At 36.8% G+C, this 24,944-nt stretch overlaps 1 protein-coding gene across 1 annotated transcript; it reads left to right on the forward strand.

Annotated features, from left to right (window-relative positions):
* The first annotated feature begins 8,511 nt into the window (after positions 1-8,511).
* Positions 8,512-21,905, forward strand: LOC131432500 (uncharacterized). The gene is made up of 8 exons (XM_058598816.1): positions 8,512-8,587; positions 8,719-8,756; positions 8,817-8,950; positions 9,008-9,446; positions 9,503-9,598; positions 9,664-11,670; positions 11,735-12,227; positions 21,615-21,905. Exons 1-8 carry the CDS (start codon positions 8,561-8,563, stop codon positions 21,750-21,752), a joined length of 3,372 nt encoding a protein of 1,123 aa, XP_058454799.1. The 5' UTR covers positions 8,512-8,560; the 3' UTR covers positions 21,753-21,905.
* Positions 21,906-24,944: the final 3,039 nt, after the last annotated feature.

Genomic DNA, 24,944 nt, shown 5'->3' on the forward strand with positions numbered 1-24,944 from the left:
GAAGAAGCCAAATGAATGAAAAACAGACAGAAAAGAAGATTTTCTGGATATGGTAAAGCGTACATTGACATGGTCTTAATTCCAGCCGCCTCACGACCGGTATCCCATATCCAAACATCTTCTCTGTTCATCAGACAACAAACACTAGTCTCATTAAGACGTGGAGCCGTCTGGAGCTAGTTTTCAATATGTTCAAATAATGGAGAAAACAGACTGAAAAACCTTTTTTAATCCATCTAGTGGTGTAATGATGCCTTTCTCATATTTATTTATTTGTCATCAATCAAAAGTAGACCATAAGGATAATTACAATAATCGTCCTAAATTAGTAAACTATTCTAAATAGATCACTAAATAATGTATAATTTAGTATGAGTTAGATAATAATAATTAGCTTACCGAATAGAACTGAAATATTGTTTCAGTTTGTGTTTTGACATAGTGAAATCGACAGCTTCTGAATGCTTGTTGTATACAGCCATCAATTGATTTATTGGCTCATTTTTTGCATAGTTTGTTCGCTGGTGGTTTGTAATAAAAATATTTCGATTTCTTAAACGCCGAGATGGTATGTAAAAATTTAGTTTGGACAGGAGTTGACTGGAATCTATGCGATGCGAGACAATGTCATTTACGTTCTCTGCGTTCTTTTAATGTTTGAATACTGATCAGCATACAGCGGGCTTTATAGGACGGAAGAGGAAGTCTTGTCCAACCTAGTTTACGAAGTGCAAATAACAAAAATTGTTTTTGAACGGATTCAATGCGATCTTCCCATGTGATTAAGTAAGGTGACCAAACTAAGCTACAGTATTCTAGTACTGACCGAACATAGGCAATGTATAATGTTTTAATTGTATACGGATCGTGAGAACAGTATCCAAATCGTTTTATGAATCCTAGCATGTTATTGGCTCTGTTTATGATTGTGTTATAATGGTCAACAAAAGTCATTTTAGACTCTCGTAGTATCCCTAAGTCCCTAATTCTATTCTATTCTAATTTTATTACTTATATTTTTAAAAATATCACTGGAAGATTCTGTGAAGAATTTTTTTTTCAATCTTGAATAAAATATGCATCTTTCTTTGGGTATAGATTGAATAACCTTTCTATATGAGAAAGGCAAAAAGAACCGGAATTTTATTAAAAAATGCAAAATTTCAATTTTTAATAAATTTCTTTATAATCGCCTTCAAAGTACTCTCATCCTGCGGCAATATATGCAAGCCAACGCTTGATCCAATTTTCCATACAAGTTTTATAGGCCGCCGAAGGTATGTTCACGCAACGAATTCTCTTTTATGGTCTCTTCGGTCTCAAAACGCGTTCCCCGCAATAGAAATTTGAGTCTGGGGAAGAGGGAAAAGTCACACGGGGCCATATCTGGAGAGTACGGTGCTTGGTTGATGATATTGGTTGAGTTTTTGGCCAAAAACTGCGACACAACCAACGCTGTGTGAGCCGGCACATTATCGTGGTGGTGGTCCAGCCGAGAAGCGACGCGTTTCAAACCCAAAACATCAGTTAAAATGTGTTCGGCTGATCCATAAGAGATGCCCAACAACACAGCAATCTCTCTAATCGGTACAGAACGATTTTGCAACACGATTTGCTTCGCCGATTCATTGTTTGCTTCAGTAACAGATGTTGTTGGGCGGCCAGGGTTCTCATCATGATCCAAGCTTGTACGACCACCTTTGAAGCGTTTATACCACTCGTATGCCTGTGTTTTTCCTAGACACGATTCACCAAAGGCCTTTTCTAACATTTTCAACGTTTCGGAACACTTAAATCCATTTGCAACACAAAATTTGATGCACGCACGTTGTTCTTAATTTTCATTTATTATAAAAATCGCAACACGAAAATTTTTCAACTTCTTTGTATAGACGCCAAACAAATACTAATCGTACGATATGCGTCAAAATTTGACAGAATGTGTATAAAAGTGTTGCCAACGTTGAGAGAATAAAAGTTTACCGATTGGACAAGCGCGGGAATTTTAAAATGAAAATTCCGGTTCTTTTTTGATCATAAGGTACATTGCTCAGCTTGACGAACTGTGTCGAATGATATAGAACACCAAGCCCTATATAGAACACCCTGGCCAATTTCCTCTAGTCAAATTTTCAAGTGATTGCATAAAAATAAATGTCTGTGTGTGTGCACTTTTCGAAGATATTTTTACCTCTTAATTTTCTCAGAGATGACTTAACCGATTTTAACAAACTTATGCTCGTTTGAAAGGTACTGTCGGGCCATTGATCAAGTTCGAAAATCAAATGGCAGTGACTTCTGGTTCCGGAAATATAATGGAATAAGTGACGTAACCGACAAAACGTGTTGTTTTTTTTACCGCGCAAGTTTCTCGGAGATGACTGAACCGATTTTAACTAGCTTAGGCTCGTTTGAAAGCTACTATTGAGCCATTGATCAAGTTCGAAAACTTTTAGATCAGCATCACCTTTCTCATACAAATATGCAACGAATATGCCAAGCGCTTGGTTGGAAAAACGATGCCGAGTATGTGATATAAACACTGAAGAATGCTTTTGTGAACTACTCGATTCAATTTGAATCAATTGGTGTCAAAAATGAGTCCGAATTAGTGTCACAAATTATTTAAAAAAAAAGATGAAAAATATTTCTATGAGACTGTTTTGAAGAAGGTGAAAGGCATTATGACACCACTAGGTGGATTAAGAAGAGTTTTTGGAGATTGTCTTCACTATTATCGGTGCTTCCGGAAGCGGAAACCGGGGACTAGTAGTCTCAAATTAGATTTATATATCCACAAAATCTGCCAATTAGATGAATTTTGCAGTGAGTTTTATAAAAAGGTGCACCTCGTTACACCGTCGCTTGTAAAGCAATACTCATGAAATTGAAAATTCTCTTTAATTACACTGTAATACCGGAGCCGAAAGTCGAATTTGGATCAACTTCTCGGGGACTTTATAAAGAATTTTAAGCCCTTCGTTCCTCGGTTCAAAAGTCGGTTTTCACAGCTACTGCATAGCCTTTCTATAAGAGAAAGGCAAAAATGACATGCGAATGCAACTATGTAATGAAAACTGCGAAATTGTGACCACAGAGACGGGACTCGAACCCGAACCCGGGGAAATTATTTTGCCAATTAAACTACCCTGCATATGAAAACACATGAAAAGACAGCCCAATTGACTAAAATTTCGGAAATCCGCGTAAAAAAAACAACCTCCAAACTAAAGAAAAAAAAATTTCATGCCAAATATCTTAGAAATGCATCTGATGTAATCTTAAAAATTTTTTTTTTTCAAGATCGACTTTTCGACATAGAGAAATTTTGAGACTTCCAAAATAGAATTTTTTTGATGCCGAAAAAAAAACCGCGTGACTTTGGAAATCCGCGTGACTTCGGAAATCCACGTAAAAAAACGCGTAAAAATAAACCGACATTTATTTATTTATTTATTTATTTATTTATTTTGGAGCAGGGAAAAGCCCGATGGAGATAAAATTTGGCAATCTCTCTCTCCAGCAGGCATAAAACCTCCTCATCATTTGTATCAACAGATTACAAGGATCCAACCGATACATTTGGGCTTAACACTAACAATTAAAACTAAATCTATAACCCTATCTATGACTAGTTGATGACACTAAGCATTGCAGGGCATTAATAGCGCTCTTGCTTAAAAGGTGAGAGAGAAGAAAAAAGTGAATAGGTAAATGTTATATAAGGGTTGGTGAGGGGGTGGGGTGATAAGCGAGAGTGGGCTAACGACGGTGTTAGAATCGGCATGTAGATCTGGTTAGTGATCGAAAAACGGATGGTGAATGACAAAGAAAAAGTAGAATGGACGACCGAGTTAATTTCGACGAGCGAATCTAGTTAGTTTCCAATGGAGGTTGTGAAGAGACGGAGTGGGAAAGATCACAATAATCCAGCAGATACTATGTCATATACTTATTACTGATAATTAAAACTATCCCTATTACTAACCTCAATACTTAAGAAATAGAGAAGTAATTTAGAAACAATTTTTTCACGGTGTTACGAGATAGGTGGAAATCGAACAAGTGAGAACATCGATTAAATAGACGACACATACTAGAAAACGGTTCGTTATAGCCGTAATTAGTGCGAGCAGATTGAATTCTGAGGAATGGATGAGATCGGAGGTTGCGAAAATTAATAGCTAGGTTCAGTTTATGTAACAATTCGGGGCAATCAGTTTGAGATTGTAACAAATCCGCCACGAAAATAGCTCTACAGATGTCTCGACGTGCGGATAACAAGTCTAAATCAATAAATTTACAGCGCTCACTATAGCTGGGAAGGTTGTTGGGATCCCTCCAAGGAAGACTGCGAAGGGCAAACCGAATAAATAGCTTCTATGCGTTGGATGTCGAGTTGATAATAGGGTGCCCAGACGACTGCAGCGTATTCGAGTATAGAGCAAACCAGTGCACAATATAGTGCTTTAAGACAATATATGTTATTAAAGTTTTTTGTAATGCGAAATATGAAGCCTAGCATCTTGGAAGCCTTAGAGATCGTATATTCTACATGATTCTCAAAATTAAGTTTTGAATCCAACAGAACTCCTAAATCCTTGACAGTCGATTCTCGTTTGAGAATAGTCTGGGAAATGGTATAGTCGAATACAACTACTGTGCGTTTACGTGAGAAAGAAATCACGGAACATTTTGAAGCGTTCAGGACCATTCTATTGAGGTTGCACCAACTGGAGAAGATATCTAACTGTTTCTGCAGGAATCTGGCATCTTTCATGTCTTTAATAGGATGATACAATTTAAAATCGTCGGCGAATGATAGTTTTTTACATTGCAGCGCAAGATTCAAATCATTGAGATATAGCAAAAATAAAAAAGGGTCCGAGGTGACTACCTTGTGGTACCCCCGAGTTAGTAAGAAAGTGTGCGGCTGTGCAGTCACCGATTTTAACTGTCATAGTACGGTTAATTAAATAAGACTGCACCCAGTTCAAAAAAGGACCGCTAAATCCAAGTCTTCCTAGATTTGCAATAGCTATTTGGTGATTTGTTTTATCAAAAGCAACGGAGAAGTTAGTATATATAGCGTCAACCTACTGTCGCGCCTGTAACGACTGAATGACATAGGAAGTGTAACACACAAGATTCGTAGATCTTGAAACAAAATATTTATGATATGATAAATTTTGGTTTTACTTAAAATTTGAAAATGTCTTCATCGTTATCAGTATCACTGTCTGATTCTGAATCAACATTTCAACAAAGTTAGGCTTGTTCTAATGTTACTCTGTGTTCATTAAACAGGTTTGAAGTTCAAATGGCTGTCACTCCGGTGATATAATGGTATAAGCGACGTAAACGTCAAAGCTGATTATCACTCAATTTTATCGTTTGGTGAGTTTATTTCGTCGGTCGCATCGAAATTCAATGCGTCGTGATGTATTCGAAATCTGTTCAGCAATACCGTCGTGGTGGAGTAATATCATCAATAAAAACAGCTAATAATATTAACATACATGCTGCGATGCATAATAACTATAATAATAAGAGAAACATATACAATCTTTATGTGTGCTATGCAGTTGATTAATATTACCCTATTTAGCTTGAATATCATACACAGAAGTAACAGGAGTGCAGGATTTTGCTACGCCAATTCAAACGCACCTTTCAAGCTTTGAATCTAAGTTCGTGAAAATCGATCGATACCAGCTTCATTTTGGAGGTATAAACCACTAAAATTTTAAATTTTTACATCGTGGTTCAAATGAGCGACAGCAAAAAAAAAGTTTTCTGCGGCCAAATACACATATTCCAGTTAACATGATTAGACATGAATGAAACATTTATTTTTGAAGCTTTTTATAAAAAAATCCCCGTGTGGGATACATATTTTTTATATCGTTTATTTATACCCGGCTTTAACCTAATTTTGGTCATTCGCCGGGTTGTCCCCTTGATGTAGTTTTGAAAACGAAAACCGAATTAATATTTTGTGTGCCAAAACCGGACTAGAACTTTCCAGAGCAGAAAACGTTTAAAGTCATTTTAGTGCAACAACCGGAAAAAAAACTTTGAATGGGACAACCAGATTAAATCTTTGCCGGTACTTTCAGAGCAGATGTGTTGATTTTTGCATGGAAACTTTCTACATGTTTCCCTCGGCTGCGGGATTCATTCAACATTTTGAATGCTATGTATTTTATCTAACAGATTCAAAGTCGTGTGCTGTATTAACCAAACATATGCGCTTGCAACCCATTAGTTAACTTACAAAAAGTTTGAGATCTAAAAGATTGTTGAATACTGGATATTGATGACGAACCTTCACGGAAAGACCAAAATTAGCATTTTGGCGAAAAAATTAGTTGATTTTCTGATTTTAGTTAGTTATTTTTTGAGACAACTAAAAAAATCTTACTTTTGCTAATTTAGATTTTTTAATTCTAATTTTCTTAATAATAATAAAATATTTGTTGAAATGGCTATATTTTTAGTTGAATTCACCAATTAAACGTGCTGTCATTTCTTAGCTAAGGCACGCTTCATATCCATTCAACTAATTTTTTAGTTGAATTAGAGAAATAAAACGTTGTTTTCAACCAACATAAATGGTTGAATTGGTTTCTGCAATTTGCAGCTATATGGCGCTCTGTCACCGAAAAAACGTTAACACCGTAATGACTACTAGCCACTAGATGGCACACTACTACCGAAAAAAATTTCAGTCGCGGTTGTCTTTTCTATATTGGCAGGTATAAATAAGATGTTGTATTGGAGAAAAAGACATAAGCGAAACATAAACTTCTTTTTGAAAATTTTACTTCTGAATCGCTGTTTTCTTCATTCGACTTCGCGAAATCGACTCTCTCATTGAAAACTTTGAGCACTCGGAAAACAAAAACCGAATACAAGTAGTACACCGGATGGCGTAGACCGGAATGAGAAGATACTAAAAAACATCATTTGACGTGTACAATTAGAGTGCAACATTCGAAACTCACTTCACTGTTTCGCGTAAAAACATTATTACCCACAATCGCTTTAACTGCGCACAAATTCTGAATAAATACACTTTCCACTAACAGTTTACGTCATTTTTACATATCGGTTTAGAAAATTATATAGGGATATATCGTAGCACATGCGAAAAACATCTAAACAATTTGCGAGCAGTTTCAACAAGACTGTCCCTTTTAGCTTTTTAATGGATTGTTTTGCTTTGACACTGCTGTCCTTCAGTAATGACGGTGATAGATAAATAGAATCAAAGTTTCTGATTTTAATAACGAAATTAGTTGTCAATGAGAATTTCGTGTTGGATTGAAATATTGCTGGTTTGTGTCCAAAATATTCACCAACTAAACACTTTCTCTAAAAATAAGAGTTTTTTTCAGCACAGCAAATTCTAAATTTTAACTAATTTTATAGTTATTTTGGAAATTTTGTTGTTAAAATCAACTAATTCAAAAACAGTAATACGAATTAGGCGCAGAGCTAATTTCGGTCGTTCCGTGTTTCATTTTAATTTAATTGTATAGAAATTAACTATCTTTTTTATCTTGGCGAATTAAGTTCGATAATATATGCCTATTAAAATATCTTTCGGAAAAAAAAAATCATTCAAAGGGAAAAAATTAAACCAATTATCGCTATTATCAGCTTCGAAAAGTAGTTTAATATAATTGAAATTACTAATGAGGTTACTATATTTAATTCTAGATCGTATTTGAATAGTTTTTATTTTAGACCCCGCCAACAATTTTTAAAAAATCTTAAGATGATGTTGAGCAAGATCGCACAAGGATTTTCAAGAAGTAGATCAAAAAGCTTTACAATGATTGAATAGTTACAGACACTTTTCCCGCTTTTGAAAACCTAATTATTAACAATTGCGCCGTACGCAAGGAAAGTAATTAAACAAGTATCAGAAAACACTAAGAATCTATTTAACTTGTTGTTTCTTACGAGGCATTAAAGTGAATGGAAGTAGCAAAATACACCGAAACCTCCATTTACGAACTAAACGGGGGTTCGTAAAAAGAGGTAGTTCGTAAAAAAAGTTTACGTTATTTGGGATTTGGTTCGTAAAAAAAGTTTACGTTATTTGGAATTTACTTCGTAAAAAAAGTTTTGTGTGATTATTGTGGAAACCGCGCAACATATGTTTATTTTCGGAACGGGTGTGAAGAGTAAGTGCAAGAAAATGATGTTTGGGCTCGTTTCGAAATCCAAGATGGCGGCTTCCGGTTTATTGAGATTGCCTAAAACCCCTAACAATATGGGTATATTCGAAACGGAATTGATGAGTAGATGTCGGAAAACGATGTTTGAAGTGGTTCTGAAATCCAAGATGGCGACTTCCTGTTTGTTGATATTCCTTGAAAACCCTTACAATATGGGAATTTTCGGAACGGGATTGATGAGTAGATGTCAGAAAACGATGTTATAGGCACTCTAGTTTTTTCTACTTTTGAACTTAACTTGAACCTTAAGAACCAAAGAAGGCCACGCATGACAAATGACGTTTCAATAGTTTCAATCTGAAGTGAAGAACATGGCGAAGACAAAAAAGGGTACTAAGGTGAAATAATTTTTTTTAATTTATTCATTTGATTGGTTTTTGACGTTTTGGCTCCAACAGAAATCGGAAACGAAACTTTAAAAATTTAAGAATATTGCGTAATTTCTGTATTATTAACATTATTTTTGCAGAAGAAAAAGGTACCGAAAATATCTCCGGAGGAACAACTGTAAGTTACAATCAATGAGTCTATGTTCAAAGAGAGAAACTCCAATTTGATGTTTTCCAGAGAGATTCTCAAGGCTGAAACAGAAACCAAGTGGAACTTGGAACAAGCTGCTTTGGTTGAGAAGGACAACTTGGAGCTCAAGCAATACAATCAAAGACGAGTGGTTCTTTCGGAAACGGTAAAATTTTTCAGAAGTAAAATTGTTTTTCTGGTGTATTTTTCGATCCTTAGAAGATAACCATTGGTTTCAGAGATAGAAAAAATTGCTGCGGACTCTCGCCGCCAGCAGTTGAAGCAAACGGAATGGGATAAGTATTTGACCTGTGAAAAGCGCCCCGATCCATCCAGTGCAGCCGAGTTGCGAGATTTTCTGTACAGATGGACTTACGAATTGAGTGAAACTGTCAAAGGTACGACAAGCTGGACTTTGGACGTCAACGAGCGCAGTCCACTGACACAGAATGAGTTGGAACCCGTTATGACCCGAAAAACTCTTGAAACCTTGAACCGAACGACCAGTTCCGATTGGTATCTCCGGGGGATTCGAGATGCTCTGAAAGTTTTGGATCTCATTGAGTGTTCTTCGCAGCATGAGATTATGCTAGTGCGAGATGAAATTCGGCAGAAAATTGTTGAAGTATTGAACGACATAACCATGCGGGTTGGTGGCAATATGTGGCGGGATATGACGTGAGCAACGTTTCAATACACAAAGAATTTTTCGTTTTAAAATTTGCAAATTACAGACCGATGGATCCTCTCACCAATCGGTTTCAGTTTCGATCTGATATAGTGGCGTTTTACATGTGGAGCTTTCGGAATGTTCCAATACCTCCGGAATAGTATTGTTTCGTTTTAAATTTTTCGCGAATACAGTTGAACTAACACAGGAATTTTTAATTTTCAGTAACTTTTTAGTGAAATCTCTTTCGATGGATTCCATAGACGTCACTTTTTCCAAACCGCCTTCATTGGATTTGAAAGATTCGTTGATTCGAGCATTTTGGACTCAATTCGATCACTTTTCTGACTCGGATCCAACGTTCCGCTGTACTCTACTGGAAACGGTATCCGATTTGACCGTGGCTCAGGAAATGGAATGGGCCGAACGGAACAAGATGAAGCTAGAGAAACTTCATCGGATGAAGTTGGCTCGGGAACAGTACGAAGCCGACCAAAAGCGTGAGAAGGAAGAAGCGGAAAACGCCAAGACTGCCGAAAGCAAACAATCGGAAAACCCCGGACAGAAAAAGGGCACGGGTAAAAAGAAAAAGACGAAGAAGAAGAAGAAAGGGAAAAACGATAAAGAACCCGTTCCAGTTCAGGCGGCTCCGCCACCGATCGTTCTGGAGAATACCGTCGTGGACGTCGAGGATGAATTCGTGCAACTGGAGATGCAGCAGTACAATGACAAAATGGAACAGATCGGTCCGGATTCTTTGGATTTGAGTGAGAGATATATCAACCTCAGGAAACACAGGATCACCGGTGGAATTTATACCGTAAATCAGTTCGATAAATTACCCCAATCCACTGAGTTGAGATGTGATTTTATTTATACTTTACTTCCTGTGGATTCAAAATTGGACGAAATGAAGTTCACCAGTAATTCTAAGGAAGAACTAATCAAACTGGACTTCAAACTTCCCAGCAGTTGTTTCTGGTGGCATGAGCCGGTCGTTTGCAGCTGGGAAACTTGGGAAGACAGTGAACATTTCCAATCACTTGACAAAGAACTGCAAGATTATCATCGGAATTATAAGGACATGATGGAAGAAAAAGCCAAGCTTCTTTTCGGTACTCCGAAAATTCCGAAAAATCCCATGAAACCCACGTTTATCACCGACTTTAACATCAACGAAATACCGACGGATGTAAAACTGCACTTTCTAATCACGGATCATATACTACCGAGACTCCCGCAAAGTTTTAAATTCTATGCGGAGTTGCATGCACTTTTCAAAGCACTGCAAAGCATGTTTTTCCGGGAAGAACGCCTTAAAATTGAAGAGCAGCTTAATGAGTTGTTGTTTCCGAAATTTTTGGAATTGAAATCTTTTGACAAGCTGGATAGCAGGGATGAGATTTTTCGTCTTCCCAGTATGACGGATACCGTCGAAGGTAGAGAAAGTGTTGCCAGTTTGGATGGTCATATGATCACTACCGAGATCCACACTCCGGTTCAGTCCATGCTGCAGGAGTTGGGAATGTCCCAAAACTGTCCGGCTTATTTGTTTCCTCCGAATCATAACATTCCACTTTTGGTTGTCACCGAGAAGGATGAACTGAACCAATACAAACTAGACGTCGAGGACATCATTCTGGAAATGTGCGAAAACGTGGCCACCGATGATGAGTTCAGTTCGGAAAATTCGTACAAACTATTCTCGACTTTCCTAAAACTGTTGGATCGCCTGCGAGTGAAAGAACAACCGGAATTTCTCGAAGTTCCATCACCAGCCGAGCCGGAAGATGAACCGCTCGAGAAACCCGTCAGAAAATCGAGAATTCGATCGTCAGTTTTCAGTCACCGTCACCGTTTCGATTCGATGCGTTTGTCCCGTCGAATGTCCTCGTTTGTGATGCCCACCCGAGAGAAGCAGCTCTCTCGAAGTCTCGTTTCGACGGGAGCGAAGAAGAAAAGAAAACTGAAAAAGATAACCGCCAGTTTGTCGGATGTGTCCACGGATGAGGAACGGGATTCGAAGGTCACGGTAGAGCAACCGACCGAGCTGACGCTTTTGCCCCACCCCCGGGGACGGTGGACAACCATGCGGGTTCACCGGCAGGAGTTTGATCCCAGCGAGGCAAGACTGTCGGTTTGGGTTGACCGGTTGGGAACATTTGGCTTCGCCATGGAAAGGTACTACAATCTTCCGTTCAAGAGCTGGGATATCAGAAGAACTGGTAAAATGTAATGATTTGATATTTTTTTTTTCGTCTGGTATCTTCACATGCTAATTTGAAAACATTTCCAGTGCTGAATTGACAACAACCGTATCATTGCAGTGTGTTTATATTGACATTGCTATTAACGTAACTAAATCTGGTTACCGCATCGCATTCCAAGACCCTTCGTCAAATCTTCTACCGCCAAAAGACGAACTGACGCTTGAAGCGCTGGAGAAATATCTTACCAAGATAAATCTGATTATTTTCCCCGAACAGGATGCACCATTCTATGTGCGAAACATGACAACACCGAAGCACGAATCGATGGAATTTCACAATCTGAAAAGTATGGCTGCCTTCTGTTTGACGCACAATTTCCGCAATGGTTTTTGGAACAAATACGCCCCACCACGGGAAGCGCTGATTCAGAGCCGACAGTTGATTGAAGGTCGCCAGGAACCGGATTTCGATACCGTCTTGATGAGTCCGCTTCGCGTGGCCTCCGTGGTCGTGGAAGAGCTCTGTTCCCCGTTGGATCAAGTTGTGCTTGGATTTCATCCGATGCCGGAAAATCAACCGGTTAGTGAGAACAAGATTTTTTTTTTAACAATGACTTTAGCTTCCGAGTAGAGTATCCTTATAATATATTTCTGAACTCTTCTCGCAACTGATTTAGAAGAGTATTGATTGGATTCTTCACAGAAAGAAACAATGAAATTTACACGAGATGTAAATCAATAGTAATATGGAATAGACATGGGTTGAATCGAAATTTTGATTTAAAACCTTCATCGATGCAAAACTAAATTGAATTGAATTGAATTTTCAATGAATATAACTGTATCTTTCAATTAACGCTTATTTGGCGATTAAATTGTATTGAAACGAACAGAATTGTAAAGTAATTTTATGTTTAATTACCTGCTCCAAATATGTGCATGAAAATAGATGTAAATTCACAAAATATTTTTATCTGTATTTGTACTGTTCTGTGATTATCGGCTTTCCAATCTCTAGTCGATTTAAATTAAAATTATGTATCAACTCCCAACGTTTCGATGCCGTTGTTTGGTGTTTACTTCGGGGTTAAATATCAGTAATAATACATTTTAACTTAATAATTGATTATCTGCGGAAAAACGTTTGGATAGGAAAACAACGCGTTTTGTTGGTTACGTCACTTATATCATTATATCTCCGGAACCGAAAATGACAGCCAATTGATCTTGGATCTTATGCCACAACTTAATAGTACACAGAAAGAAATTTACAGGTGATATAATTCTTCAAACGATACAACTCATAACTACTTAACTTCTCAAATGACACAATATTCCATTCGTACAGAAGTTTACTGACTCCGAGTGTAATTTGCACTCGGCTAGCAAGTAAGACTGTATGAATTTATATGCACGATTTACCAGCCAAGCATCTGCTTCTGTGGCTCAGTCGACTAACTTTCTTGAATATAAATTTGTGTGGAATATGACGCTCCATTTATGTGCATCTAATAAGATGTAAAATCACAAGAATTTTTCGAACTGTGTATCCTTCAAAGTTTGTTTAGCCAGTTTAGTTTAACCATTTCTGAGACAATTGAGTGTATTTATAAAAAGTGTAGCTCGTCGATTAGGTCACTTCTATAATCACATCTCAGGAACCAGAAGTGTCAGTCGCTTGATCGTCGAATTTGATCCACAATTCAATAGTAGTTTTTAAATGAGTCTAGGTTTGTTAAAATCAGTTCAGCCATGTTTGAGGATCGAGTGTATAGAATAAATCTTCGAACATACATTTTCCGATCACGTGTAGCTGAGTCGAATGGTAGGGGTCTTCGGAGCTCCGATCAAAAGTCGACATCTCCAGCAAATTTATTACCTTCCTATAGAAAACGTCAAAAACTGGACCGATTTTTATTAACAAAGATTCAAATCGATGCTTTTGTAATGCCAGACTCTTCAATTTAATTTATTTGGATCTGTCCTCCGATTTCGTAGTAATGGGGTACAATGTACATGTTTTCATTGAAAAACACTGGTGGTGTGGATTCCTCTGGTTTTGCACTTTCGAGAAGAAAAGTGCATTTCTGTTCGAAAGTGCAAAACCAAAGCAATCCACGCCACCAGTGTTTTATAATAAAAATCGCCATAAGAAAAAGGATGAAACTCGGATGGTATTTATTTTATTAACACGTTGCCACAGTGCGGTTTGAAATATTTATTAAATTGCATCTAACATGATCCCCTCCACAACATAATTTTCCAATAAATCTTTTACTTCACCTTTACTGGTCAATAGTGTAGCAACACGTATATTGCCACCAGGAACCGGAAATAACTATATTACTTGCCCCGATACCCAAGAGAAAGGTGGTAGATTATCATCTTTTGTTAGGCAAAGTTGTCTTACTTCCAAATTCGATTTTTTTAACTGATAGTTTTCTCGTTCTTTGCTGGAGATTATTCAAGTATTCCAGATTCCACCTATTCCAGAACAATTGTACCATCCTTTGAGTTTGCTCAAACCGAGAAAGGCTATTGCTAACCAGTTTTAGAAACATTTTCTTCCGGGAGCGCAGTAATATGTCCTTCAATCAAAATATGGTCAGGGGTCAGAGAACTTCAAATCATTAGGATCACTTGAGATGGGAGAAATTGGACTTGAATTTAGATATCCTTCAATTAGTGTTAGAAGCATAAGCATTTCTTCGTATGTGGGAACACTCTTTTCATGTGATATTTAACGCTTTTAATACACACACTTAAAAAAAAAACTGTGATTTTACATCTTATTGGATGCACATAAATGGAACGTCACAGCTACGCAAATTTACATGGAAGAACATTTAATATTGTGTCTAAAATTCCATGACATGAAATTTATTCAAATAAAAAAAATACTGATAGCAACCACCGCGACTTGAACCGAGAATCATTGGATCGCAAGTACGTCTGTTAATCGACTGAGCCACAGAAGCATGCATCTGCTTGGTTGGTAACAGTTCGGCTGAAAAGTTCGTATCGTTTAATAGAAACACACATTTTTACCTTTTTTACCTTTTTTTATATATATAAAAAATAGGTATAGAATTCGCTCAAACTTTCGAATAATTTTCCGAGGCCCGGAGGGCCGAATGTCATATACCAATCGATTCAGCTCGACGAACTGAGCAAATGTCTGTGTGTGTGTGTGTGTGTATGTGTGTGTGTCTGTATGTGTGTTGTCAACTAAGAGGTCGAGATCTCAGAGATGGCTGGACCGATTTTGATCAAACTAGTCGCAAATGAAAGGTCTCCCCGTCACCCAGAACGCTATTGAATGGTTTTGAGATCGGATGTTTACTTTTTGAGTTATACGAAGTTTTATGTCAAAATTTTCAGTTTTTTGACAGTATCTGTCACATTTGACCTTGAAAACAGAATATGTTTCCAGGCTTAGATTTCGCTCGGTAATACCTATCCAACAAGCCATAGATTGTTAAAATCCGTCCATTTTTAACGGAGATATCGATATTTTTGTGTAAGCCTTATTCCAGTAGAAGGAATTTTGAGCGCTGTATGAAAAAGCAATGCTTGAGAGATACATGAAACACGATTTTTTATACTGTTACATATAATTGTTTCTAAGTACCAAAAAGACTGTGTACAGCATCCTTTTTTATGACAATTTGCCTCGTACCAATTTTAGCACGGTTCATTTTTGGCAACATAATCTTTCGAATATGGCATATGTAAACCAGATGATACCAGCATTATCGAGTTGGAAGTAATTCCATAATTATATTGATTTAAACTATTTACAGCAATAAATGCTGGAAGAACATGACTTCCATATACCATACGACTCAGTTCGTCGAGATCAGCAAATGCGTGTGTGACAAATAATTTCACTCAATTCTCTCGGAGATGGTTGAACCGTTTTCTACAAACTCAGATTCATTTGAAAAGTCGTATACTCCCAAACAAGGTTCCTGATTTACGTTTGGATCCGACTTCTGATTGCGGAACCACAGGATGATATGTGAAACGAAATTAAAATAATGCAATTAATTTTTCTCGTAGATGGCTGAACCGATGTAAGATTCAAATTAAATCTAAGAATCATCTATGATTCAAATGAGAGGTCTTAAAATCCTATAAAACCTCTTACGTTTTAGTCAGATCCTACTTCTGGTTTAGAAAATGCAGGGTGATTAGTATAAAAATGTCCATTTCACATAAATTAATCAGGTTTATCGGGTTTGCAGATTTGGATAGTCGATTACCAAATAAATTTATTTCAGTTTGAGCGGTATTCGTTTTTGGATTCGGAATGTACCCCCAAATTTTAATTCGCACTACAATTTCTCAAAGATGTCTACACATTCCTCAGGTGAATTTAACTGATTTCGGCTACACCGATTTTAGAATTCCGGTTCCAGTATCGAATCGATTCTCAAAGCTCAATCATTTTCTCAAAAAAGACCAAATCGAACTTCAAAAACAAATATTACAGGACTTAAGGTCCCATACAAAATTGGTGAATTTTATCCGATTCTGGAATTACAGACGATGAGATTATAAATTTCATGTAAATTGTTTGGCGTAATAATTTATGGCCATTCGAATCATTTTGGGCTATGCTAATTCCTGAATACCGGCTCTGGAAGTACCATAAATAATGACGAAAAACTCTAAAGTGGAACTTACTTCGACATCTCATGGAATGTTCAATCGATTGTCACACGCTAAGATTGAAATTCGATATGTTTTGCAGTTTCGGCATTACAGGGTAATGAGTGATTAAAATCTCAATTTGCCGTATAAAACGACGATAATTGAAATAATGTCATGAGAACTAAAACACCTAAGAATATCCATGCAAAAACACATGCGTATTGATAAAAAAAGGTATCATCTCACTGCTAGGTGGATTAATCACGTTTTTTGCCAAAATTCGTTTTTATTATTCAACACAATTGCCATCAGAGGCGATACAGCGATTATAGCGATCTTCCAACTTTTCGATACCATTTTTGTAGTACGATTTGTCCTTTGCCTCAGAATAGGCCTCAGTTTCAGCGATTACCTCTTCATTGCTTCTAAATTTTTTACCAGCGAGCATTCTCTTGAGGTCTGAGAACAGGAAAAAGTCACTGGGGGCGTTCAATTTCAGCATGGTTTTCAATTATCAATTCGTTGTTGTTTTTGATCGATTGTGAGCTCACGCGGCACCCATTTTGCACAAAGCTTTCTCATATCCAAATATTCGTGAATAATATGTCCAACACGTTCCTTTGATATCTTTAGGGTGTCAGCTATCTCGATCAACTTCACTTTACGGTCATTGAAAATCATTTTGTGGATTTTTTCACGTTTTCATCGGTAACAGCCTCTTTTGGACGTCCACTGCGTTCATCGTCTTCGGTGCTCATATGACCAGTACGAAATTTTGCAAACCACTTACGAATTGTTGCTTCGCCCGGTGCAGAGTCTGGATAACACTCATCAAGCCATTTTTTGGTATCGGCGGCACTTTTTTTCATCAAAAAGTAGTGTTTCATCAACACACGAAATTAATTTTTTTCCATTTTTTTCACAATAACAAAAGTAGCTTCACTCAAAATGCAATATCTCACAAACTAATAATTAGACAGCTGTCAAATTTATACACATATCTTTTGAAGGTTGGTACTAACTTAAAATGGCATGGATTTATTTCTAGTGGCGCCCTCTCATAGAAACGATACGAACTTTTCAGCCGATCTGTTAAAAGGTGCATTTAAATTCATACAGTCGCATCTACTATCAGAATGCAAGTTACAGCCAAAACCAGTAAAAGTTAAGCTAATTCAACATTAAGCCATTACAAATGAAAGTTTCCGTTATTTGACAGATTAGGTCTTTATGAATTACATCGTATGAGGAATTAAGTCACCTGTATTATTAATTTTTTTTTGGAGTGCATAAAAGTGCAGCTTCCTATATACCGCAAAAACTTGGGGATCGGGGTGGGATAAACCGCCAATCAATAACTTCGTTTGTTCAAAAATTCCTGATTTCAGGCTCTACTTGTGAGAGAAATTTTTCTGATAGATTTTTTTGTTCACTTTTAGATCCTACAAAACTAGTGGAATTACACAGATAAAGATATTTTGTGAAATTACATCAATTTTCATGCACATATTTGGAGCAGGAAATTGAACAGAAAGTTACGTTACGAACTGTAAAGCGTTTTTTTTTTAATATACAGTCTTGTTCATTGGAAAATCTATGCAATCCAATTTAATTTTACATCATGGGTTGAAATCAAAATTTCGGTTCAACTTATGTCTATTTCATCATACTATTGATTTACATGTCGTGTAAATTTCATTGTTTTTTCTGTGTATCGCAAAAGAGTGTTACTAACTTCTCTTTAACTAGAGAATCTTCTTAGGGCTGTAATGAAACATGCGCTTGATAGGACACTAACCAATTCTACACTCTTAGAAAAAAAAAACAAATTTACGATTGACGTAAATTCAAGCAAGCTGTAGTAATGACATAATATTTCATCTACACAGAAAGAAATAATGAAATTTACACGACATGTAAATCAATAGTAACATGTAATAGACATGGGTTGAATCGAGATTTTGATTGAAAACCTTCATCGATGCAAAACTAAATTGGATGGCATTGAATTTTCAATAAATATAACTGTATCTTTCAATTAACGCATAGTTTGCAACTAAATTCTATTGAAACCTACAGAATTGTAAAGTAACTTTATGTTTAATTACCTGCTCTAAATATGTGCATGAAAATAGATGTAAATTCACAAAATATTTTTATCTGTGTACCAACATGTAAAAAAAAATTTGCGTCTGTATTGATGTAAGATGAACTGTGAAGTTAATTATATGACTTATCTTTACATACATTAACTTCACATATCATTTAGCTGAAGCCTACATCGATACAAACGCTAAATTTATTTTTACATGTTAGTAGATGTAATATTGTGTCATCACCGAAGAAATAATGGCATGTTTGAATTTATGTCAAACGTAAATTTCCTTTATTCTAAGAGTGTATGTGAACCGTTTGAGTTCTCAAACAAATGAATAAAGCAATATATTCTTTTAAGCATTTGATAGTACGTACAAAGTTCTCCTTTATTATGAATGGTCCTCCGAAATCAGCGCCGCTGAACTGGAAAGATATAGATGGGTTTATCCGCTCAATTGGTAGATCTCCCATTATTTGCTGCAGTGTGTTTCGCTTATTTCTAAAGCAAGTGATACAATTATTAAATCTATATATAAAATCGGATGTAAGTTTGGATGTTTGTAACGCCATAAGGAGTATTTTTATAGTGGGGGGCGGTCATGGAAAAATTCATATAACTTGACGAGAATCGATACGTTTTGAAGACCATAGAAAGATTTTTCATACCTTCGATATGACAATACGGGGGGTGGATGCAGCAAGTGCCTTTGAAAAGGGGAGGGGGGGTAATGTTTAAAACGGCATAACTCCGAAACTACTGACCGGATTGCCACCAAACTTGGCATATATACTTTTTGCTCCTCTGAGAAAGTCAGAAGGGTATTTTAATGGAGGAGGGTGCGTAGTAAGTGTTATTAACAGGGGGGGATGGTCATAAAAAAATTTGTCTGATTTGACGAGAATGGATGATTTTCGAAGAAAATGCAAACATTTTCCATACCTTAGATATGATTATATGGGGAGTGGATGTAGCAAGTGCCTTTAAAAGGGGGGGTGTGATGTTTGTAATGGAATAACTAAGGAATTACTGGACGCATTGCTATTAAACTTGGCACATGTACTTCTTGCTCTTCAGAGATGGTCATAAGCGAATTTTTATGAAGGAGGGAGCGTAGGAAGTATCATTAACAAGGAGGGATCATGAAAAAATTCATGTAACTTGACGAAAATCGATATTTTTTGAAGATCTTAAAAACATTTTGCATACCGTTGATCTGATTGAATGAAGGATGGATGTAGCAAGTGCCTTAAAAAAGGGGGGCGTAATTTTTGTAATGGCATAACTTCGAAACTATTTAACGGATTGCTATCAAACTTGTCACATGTGCTTCTTGATCTTCAGAGATGGGGGGGGGGGGGGGGGGTATGTAGCATGTGTCCTTAACATGAGGGGAGAGGGTCAATGACGAAATTTATATAATTTGAAGAGAATCGGCATTTAGACTAGAAGGAGGGGTTTTTGAAAAGAAATTTTCATCACCCATTTTTTGTAAAGCAAGACAGTGGCAAGAATTTCAAGATCGTTGTAGATGGTATTGCTGTTGTTAATTCGAGAGCAAAGCAATTTTCTTTAAATAATCATCATTTCTACTTTTCGTCTTTGACTCATCAGTGCAGAGCAGTTCAAATTGAACTGCTTAGTGCTAAACTCGGCAGCTCAATTTGAACCACTAAGCAGACGTAAAGTTTCTGCTACATACAGAACACTTTTTGTTTTGCAACGGAATGCCTTTTCGCACCGTGTAATACTGTGATCCCGGCAAGGATTTGTAATCGAGTTTCAAAGGTTTCGTCGTCCATGATTATGCAGTTCATTAGCACGAAGAACATTGCACTTCGAAGTGCCCACTTTTTTGGCCACATCCCGAACTGGACCTTCTCCTTTTGCTCGAACGCCTTCAGTATATGTTTATCCAACTGAGGGTTGGCAGAACCTTTTTTTCGACCCGCTTTCGGTTTATCCTCAAAGGTGTTATCCTCACCGAACTTCCTGATTGCATTTCGTACGGTTTTTTCACTTACTCCTTCCATTTTTGCTATCTTGTACACAATTTTTCGACGTTGTTCTGCTGAAAGTCCACGCATTTCGAAACAAACTAATGAAAACGAATAAACAATTGCACAAGTGGTTAGAGAAGAGTGTAAACAACAGGACGCAGCCATAAAAATTGACAGATTCTGAACCATTGCGAAATGGCAGCGGTTTTAGGTTGCGTCCATACTTTCTGGGACAGTTTTTATCTGGTAATCAATTTACGTAACATAGAACTGTCTTGGTTTACCATAATCGGCCCAAACACCAATCAGCAGAACTTTTATTTAAAGTAAATTTATGGAAAAATATGCTTTGGAGTAAAACAGAATACAGTTAGTTTCGGTTGTTGTGATCAACAGCAATCCATTTATAGAACATATGAAAATATCAGGAGAACCTTTTGATTAACCGAATTTATTTTATTCGGAGTAGTCAGTTTTTCGAAGTATTTAGTGGCTGTTATAATTATCGTCAATCAATTTTGCAATCATTTTTGCATAATGAAATACCTACTTTGAAAATATTTACATGGATTTCTATGTTAGGTTATTCAATGTACATTCCCCTAAACTTTTTTTTGTGACCCAAATTCCAAATAAAGTGAACTTTTTTTTTCGCGAACTGCTTCGAATTACAAACCTCCTCAGTTGCTTTAGTTCGTCAATGAATATTAGGGTGTACAGGGTTTTCGTCAGCTCAAAAGCACTCCCTTTGAAATGATAATTGCTATGTGTGGTACGCAACGCAACAATCTTGCTGCTTGCTATTCGACTTAATTTTCCTTTGTTACCATCCCGCCAGTGGTTAACAGTGTGCAAATTTATGCCATAAATTAATTGTGTCGTGGCTTGTGTCGAGTAAAGCCATAAAGAATCGGGGTGTTTTCTCCGAAATAACTGTATCGAATGTTTGAAATTCATTCTTTGGCTTCTGGCAACTCTCACATAGAAGGATTAAATTTTATTGAAATCGAATGATATCACTACAAAAGAAGAAGACTAGAAAATGTATACTGCAGAATGAAAATATTATAAACAGATTGCGATTCAAGTGAATTTATACCATTTTCCCATGAATTTTATGAACTGTTTACATTCTAACCACTTACCAAATTGAGTTGCTTACCGCGTCAGTATCCGGCCCACTATGAACGGTTTCTGATTTATTTCCTACTTCCAGTATAACCCAGACCTGTACAACCTGCTGAAGGATACACTGGAGGAACCGTCTCGCAAGCTGCTGCAGAAAACGCCACCAATGCTGCAGTGGAACGTTGCCCAGTTGCTGCTGAAGTTACGTTTGTTGAGCTTTTCCTGATGCATGCCCGGATGCAATGGCAATCCGCAGGAAGAATTATACCCGCTGTCTTCTGTCTTGTTTTTACACAAAAATCACGGCCCCGTGTGCGATGCCTTCATGGCACCTGGTACGGGTAATGAAATCTACGGAAGAATAACCGCATGCACAAAATTCTCGTCTTTTTATGTTTTTTTTCTCGTTCGCACTCCTGGCTCCGGTTGTAAGTAGAACTCAGCTAACCGAATAATAATGATGCATTTATTTTTTCTTCAAGCGCCCATGTGGCTGTCGAACCGAAACTGCCTTGCAGGACTGCATCGCTCAGCGGAACGAATGGTTCTGCTATTGAGTGGCCCAGTTCAAAAAGGGTTGATTTTTCAAAAGGTTCCACACTCACAATTAGCCAGCCGTCCAGTTGGCGCGTATTACCTCGTCGGGTGACTAGCTTTCCAGCTACAGGAACATTTCCTTTGAGAACGATTTGTAAACAAAAAAATCCCTTTGAACGTTTGAAAGGGTTATTTAAATAGCGTAAGTATTTTAATTCGTTTCTCTGATCGTACTGTTTGCTGTTCTACAGATCTGCAAATAATGGGATCGGTTGTGAAACCTTGCTGCTGACGTTGATGCTATCATATTTCAAAATGAAAAACTGTTCCGATTTGTACATTTTTCATATAGAAAATCAATGTTCGGAGAAGTCTTATTAGGAGTAATTCCAGAAATAGATAGTAATTCATCGAACTTCACATACTCCGCTTTGGATGAAACTTGGCACACGTTTAAGGCAGATCAAACCATTTGTTTCTCCGAAAAAAGAACGGACGTATTTTTGCATTTAATTGCTTAAAATCTCTACAAATTTAAAAATGATTACTGTGTGTGGGGGGAACGAAATTTATCACTCTGTAATTTCAGAATCAATAGCCGGAATCGGATAAAATTCAGCAATTTTGTATGGGATCATAGTCTTTTATTTAAAACTTTTGTTTATTAAATTTAGAAAACGATTAAGCTTCTCTATTCCCGATACTTTTGGAACCGGAATTCGGAAATCGGTGTAGGCGAAGTCAGTTAAATTTTCCCATGGGATTGTAAACTATTTCATTTAATTCTAAATTTTAGAAAATCAGTGCAGCCATCTTTGACAAATCGTTATGCATTCTAAATATTTTTTTGAATATCTTCCGAATACCGGTAAAACTTATATAAGTTTTTTTGGGCATCGACTATCAAAATCTGAAAACCCGATAAACCAGATAAATTTATGTGAAATTGACATATATACACTTAGTTTTATGGGAGCATACGACTTTTCATATGAATCTAGGTTTGTAGAAGTCGGTTAAGCTGTCTCCGAGAAAATTTAGTGAATTTATTTGTCACACACACGTTCACTGATCTCTACGAAATGAATCGAATGCTATATAAATGTAAGAAGTTATGTACTTCCAGCAATTATAGCTGTAAACTGTTTAAATGAATATAAATATGAAATTGTTTTAAATTTGAAAATATTGCCATCCTTCAAGTACTTGTGTCATATTCATGAATAAAAACAAGCAAGTTTGCTCGGGCATAAACTATCATATGCTACAAACTGAAACAGTTTCGAATAACTAAATCTAGAAGAAAATTTTTTTTCCTACATCACTGCTAGAATTTATTTTAAATATTTAGGCAGCAGTTTTTTTGTGTAGTATAAATTTATTGTTGTCTAGGAGAACTGTGTTTTGTTTTCTATATAGGTGTGTGAATGCAAAATACAAAAAAAATCCGTACAATCAGTGGTCAGATTTCGAACAAATACTGTTCCACTGATCTCAACTAGATTTAGATTCTACTGCTTGACAATCACCCCTATTCTGTACGTCGTTCGGTTCTAAATATTCCGATCGAATGTGCAATTTCCATTCTGCATTCCGTTCAAGTTGGGTATGACCTCGAATATCATTCGTTCGAGTTATTCAATTTTCGAACATTACTCGATCGACTTGCGTACGTATTACTTCTGTTCAGTTTAGAATCGTTCTAATTTGTTTATACAAGTGTGACGGTTTCGTTTACTAAGAAATGAATTATATAAATAGTCTGACAGCTTTGATGGTTAGTGTTCGAAATTTCAAGTGTTCCCGAACGAGAGTCGCTCGGATCATACAAGTTGAACGGAATAAAAGTACGGGTGTGTAATTTCAGAGACATAACTGGATGTCGTGAATACGAATGAAACTGACACGATTTCTTCACACTTTCGAATTCGAATTGATAACTATCGATTGTGTGAATTGTGAAACTTTTCCCCTTTTCACTACTAAAATTTTAAACGATTTTTGACGTCGATTATTTAATTTCGGATTTGCTTATTTCATTGAAAGAAACTATCAAGATGCTGTACAGGATTCATTTTTGCCTTTTAGAAGGACCAGATTGTGGAATTATCTACGATATTTAGCACAGTTCGGAACATTTTTCTCGAACGATTATCGCGATTTGCAAAGAAGTAATCTTAATAGTTCTTGAGATAACATTTAGAGCCACTAGAACGGCTGAATTTATATAATGTTGTCCACTTTTCGTTTCTTGTTTTCTTTCTCTCCAATGCAAACCACCAGCAGCTGATGAAATCGTTCTTGTTTGAATTGGAACTAGCTTTGCGTACAAACCGACACATCAGCTCGCAGTGCCAAATGATCCGAAACTGGTTTCATGCGTCTTCTTGCCTTGACGACCTACGACCTGAGCGTTTGAGGTTTTTAACCACGCAGAAGGTGCGCTCTCCGATGCCGCTGTTTGAATGCGTCTTCACGCCCCGACGTCTGCTTTCATCCAACGCACAAGAAGAAATGATCGATTTTCGACCACAGTTCCCCTTCTATAACGTTCAGTTGAAGATATGTGCCTGATTGCCTCAACATCATCGTCCTTGCGCGAAAAACCCAATGAAATAAAGAGTTTTCCGCGTTGTTTTCAAATTTTCAGAAAACTTAATTTTTGAGTTGTTTGTGGTTATCTCACACTGTTCAAAATATTATCCTAACTTCCTGATCATATTTTTGATGAAACAGTGAAAGAATTATGTTGCTGCCATTAATACAAGTCGAGATATTCACGATTAAGTTCTGTCCATTCTTCCATATGGCTAATTTTGAAAAGGCATAGTAAAGTATGTCGTATTCACGACAAAAAATTCAAAATTCGAACTCGAACGAA

This window comes from Malaya genurostris, chromosome 2, assembly GCF_030247185.1.
Source record: "Malaya genurostris strain Urasoe2022 chromosome 2, Malgen_1.1, whole genome shotgun sequence".
Lineage (NCBI taxonomy): Eukaryota > Metazoa > Arthropoda > Insecta > Diptera > Culicidae > Malaya > Malaya genurostris.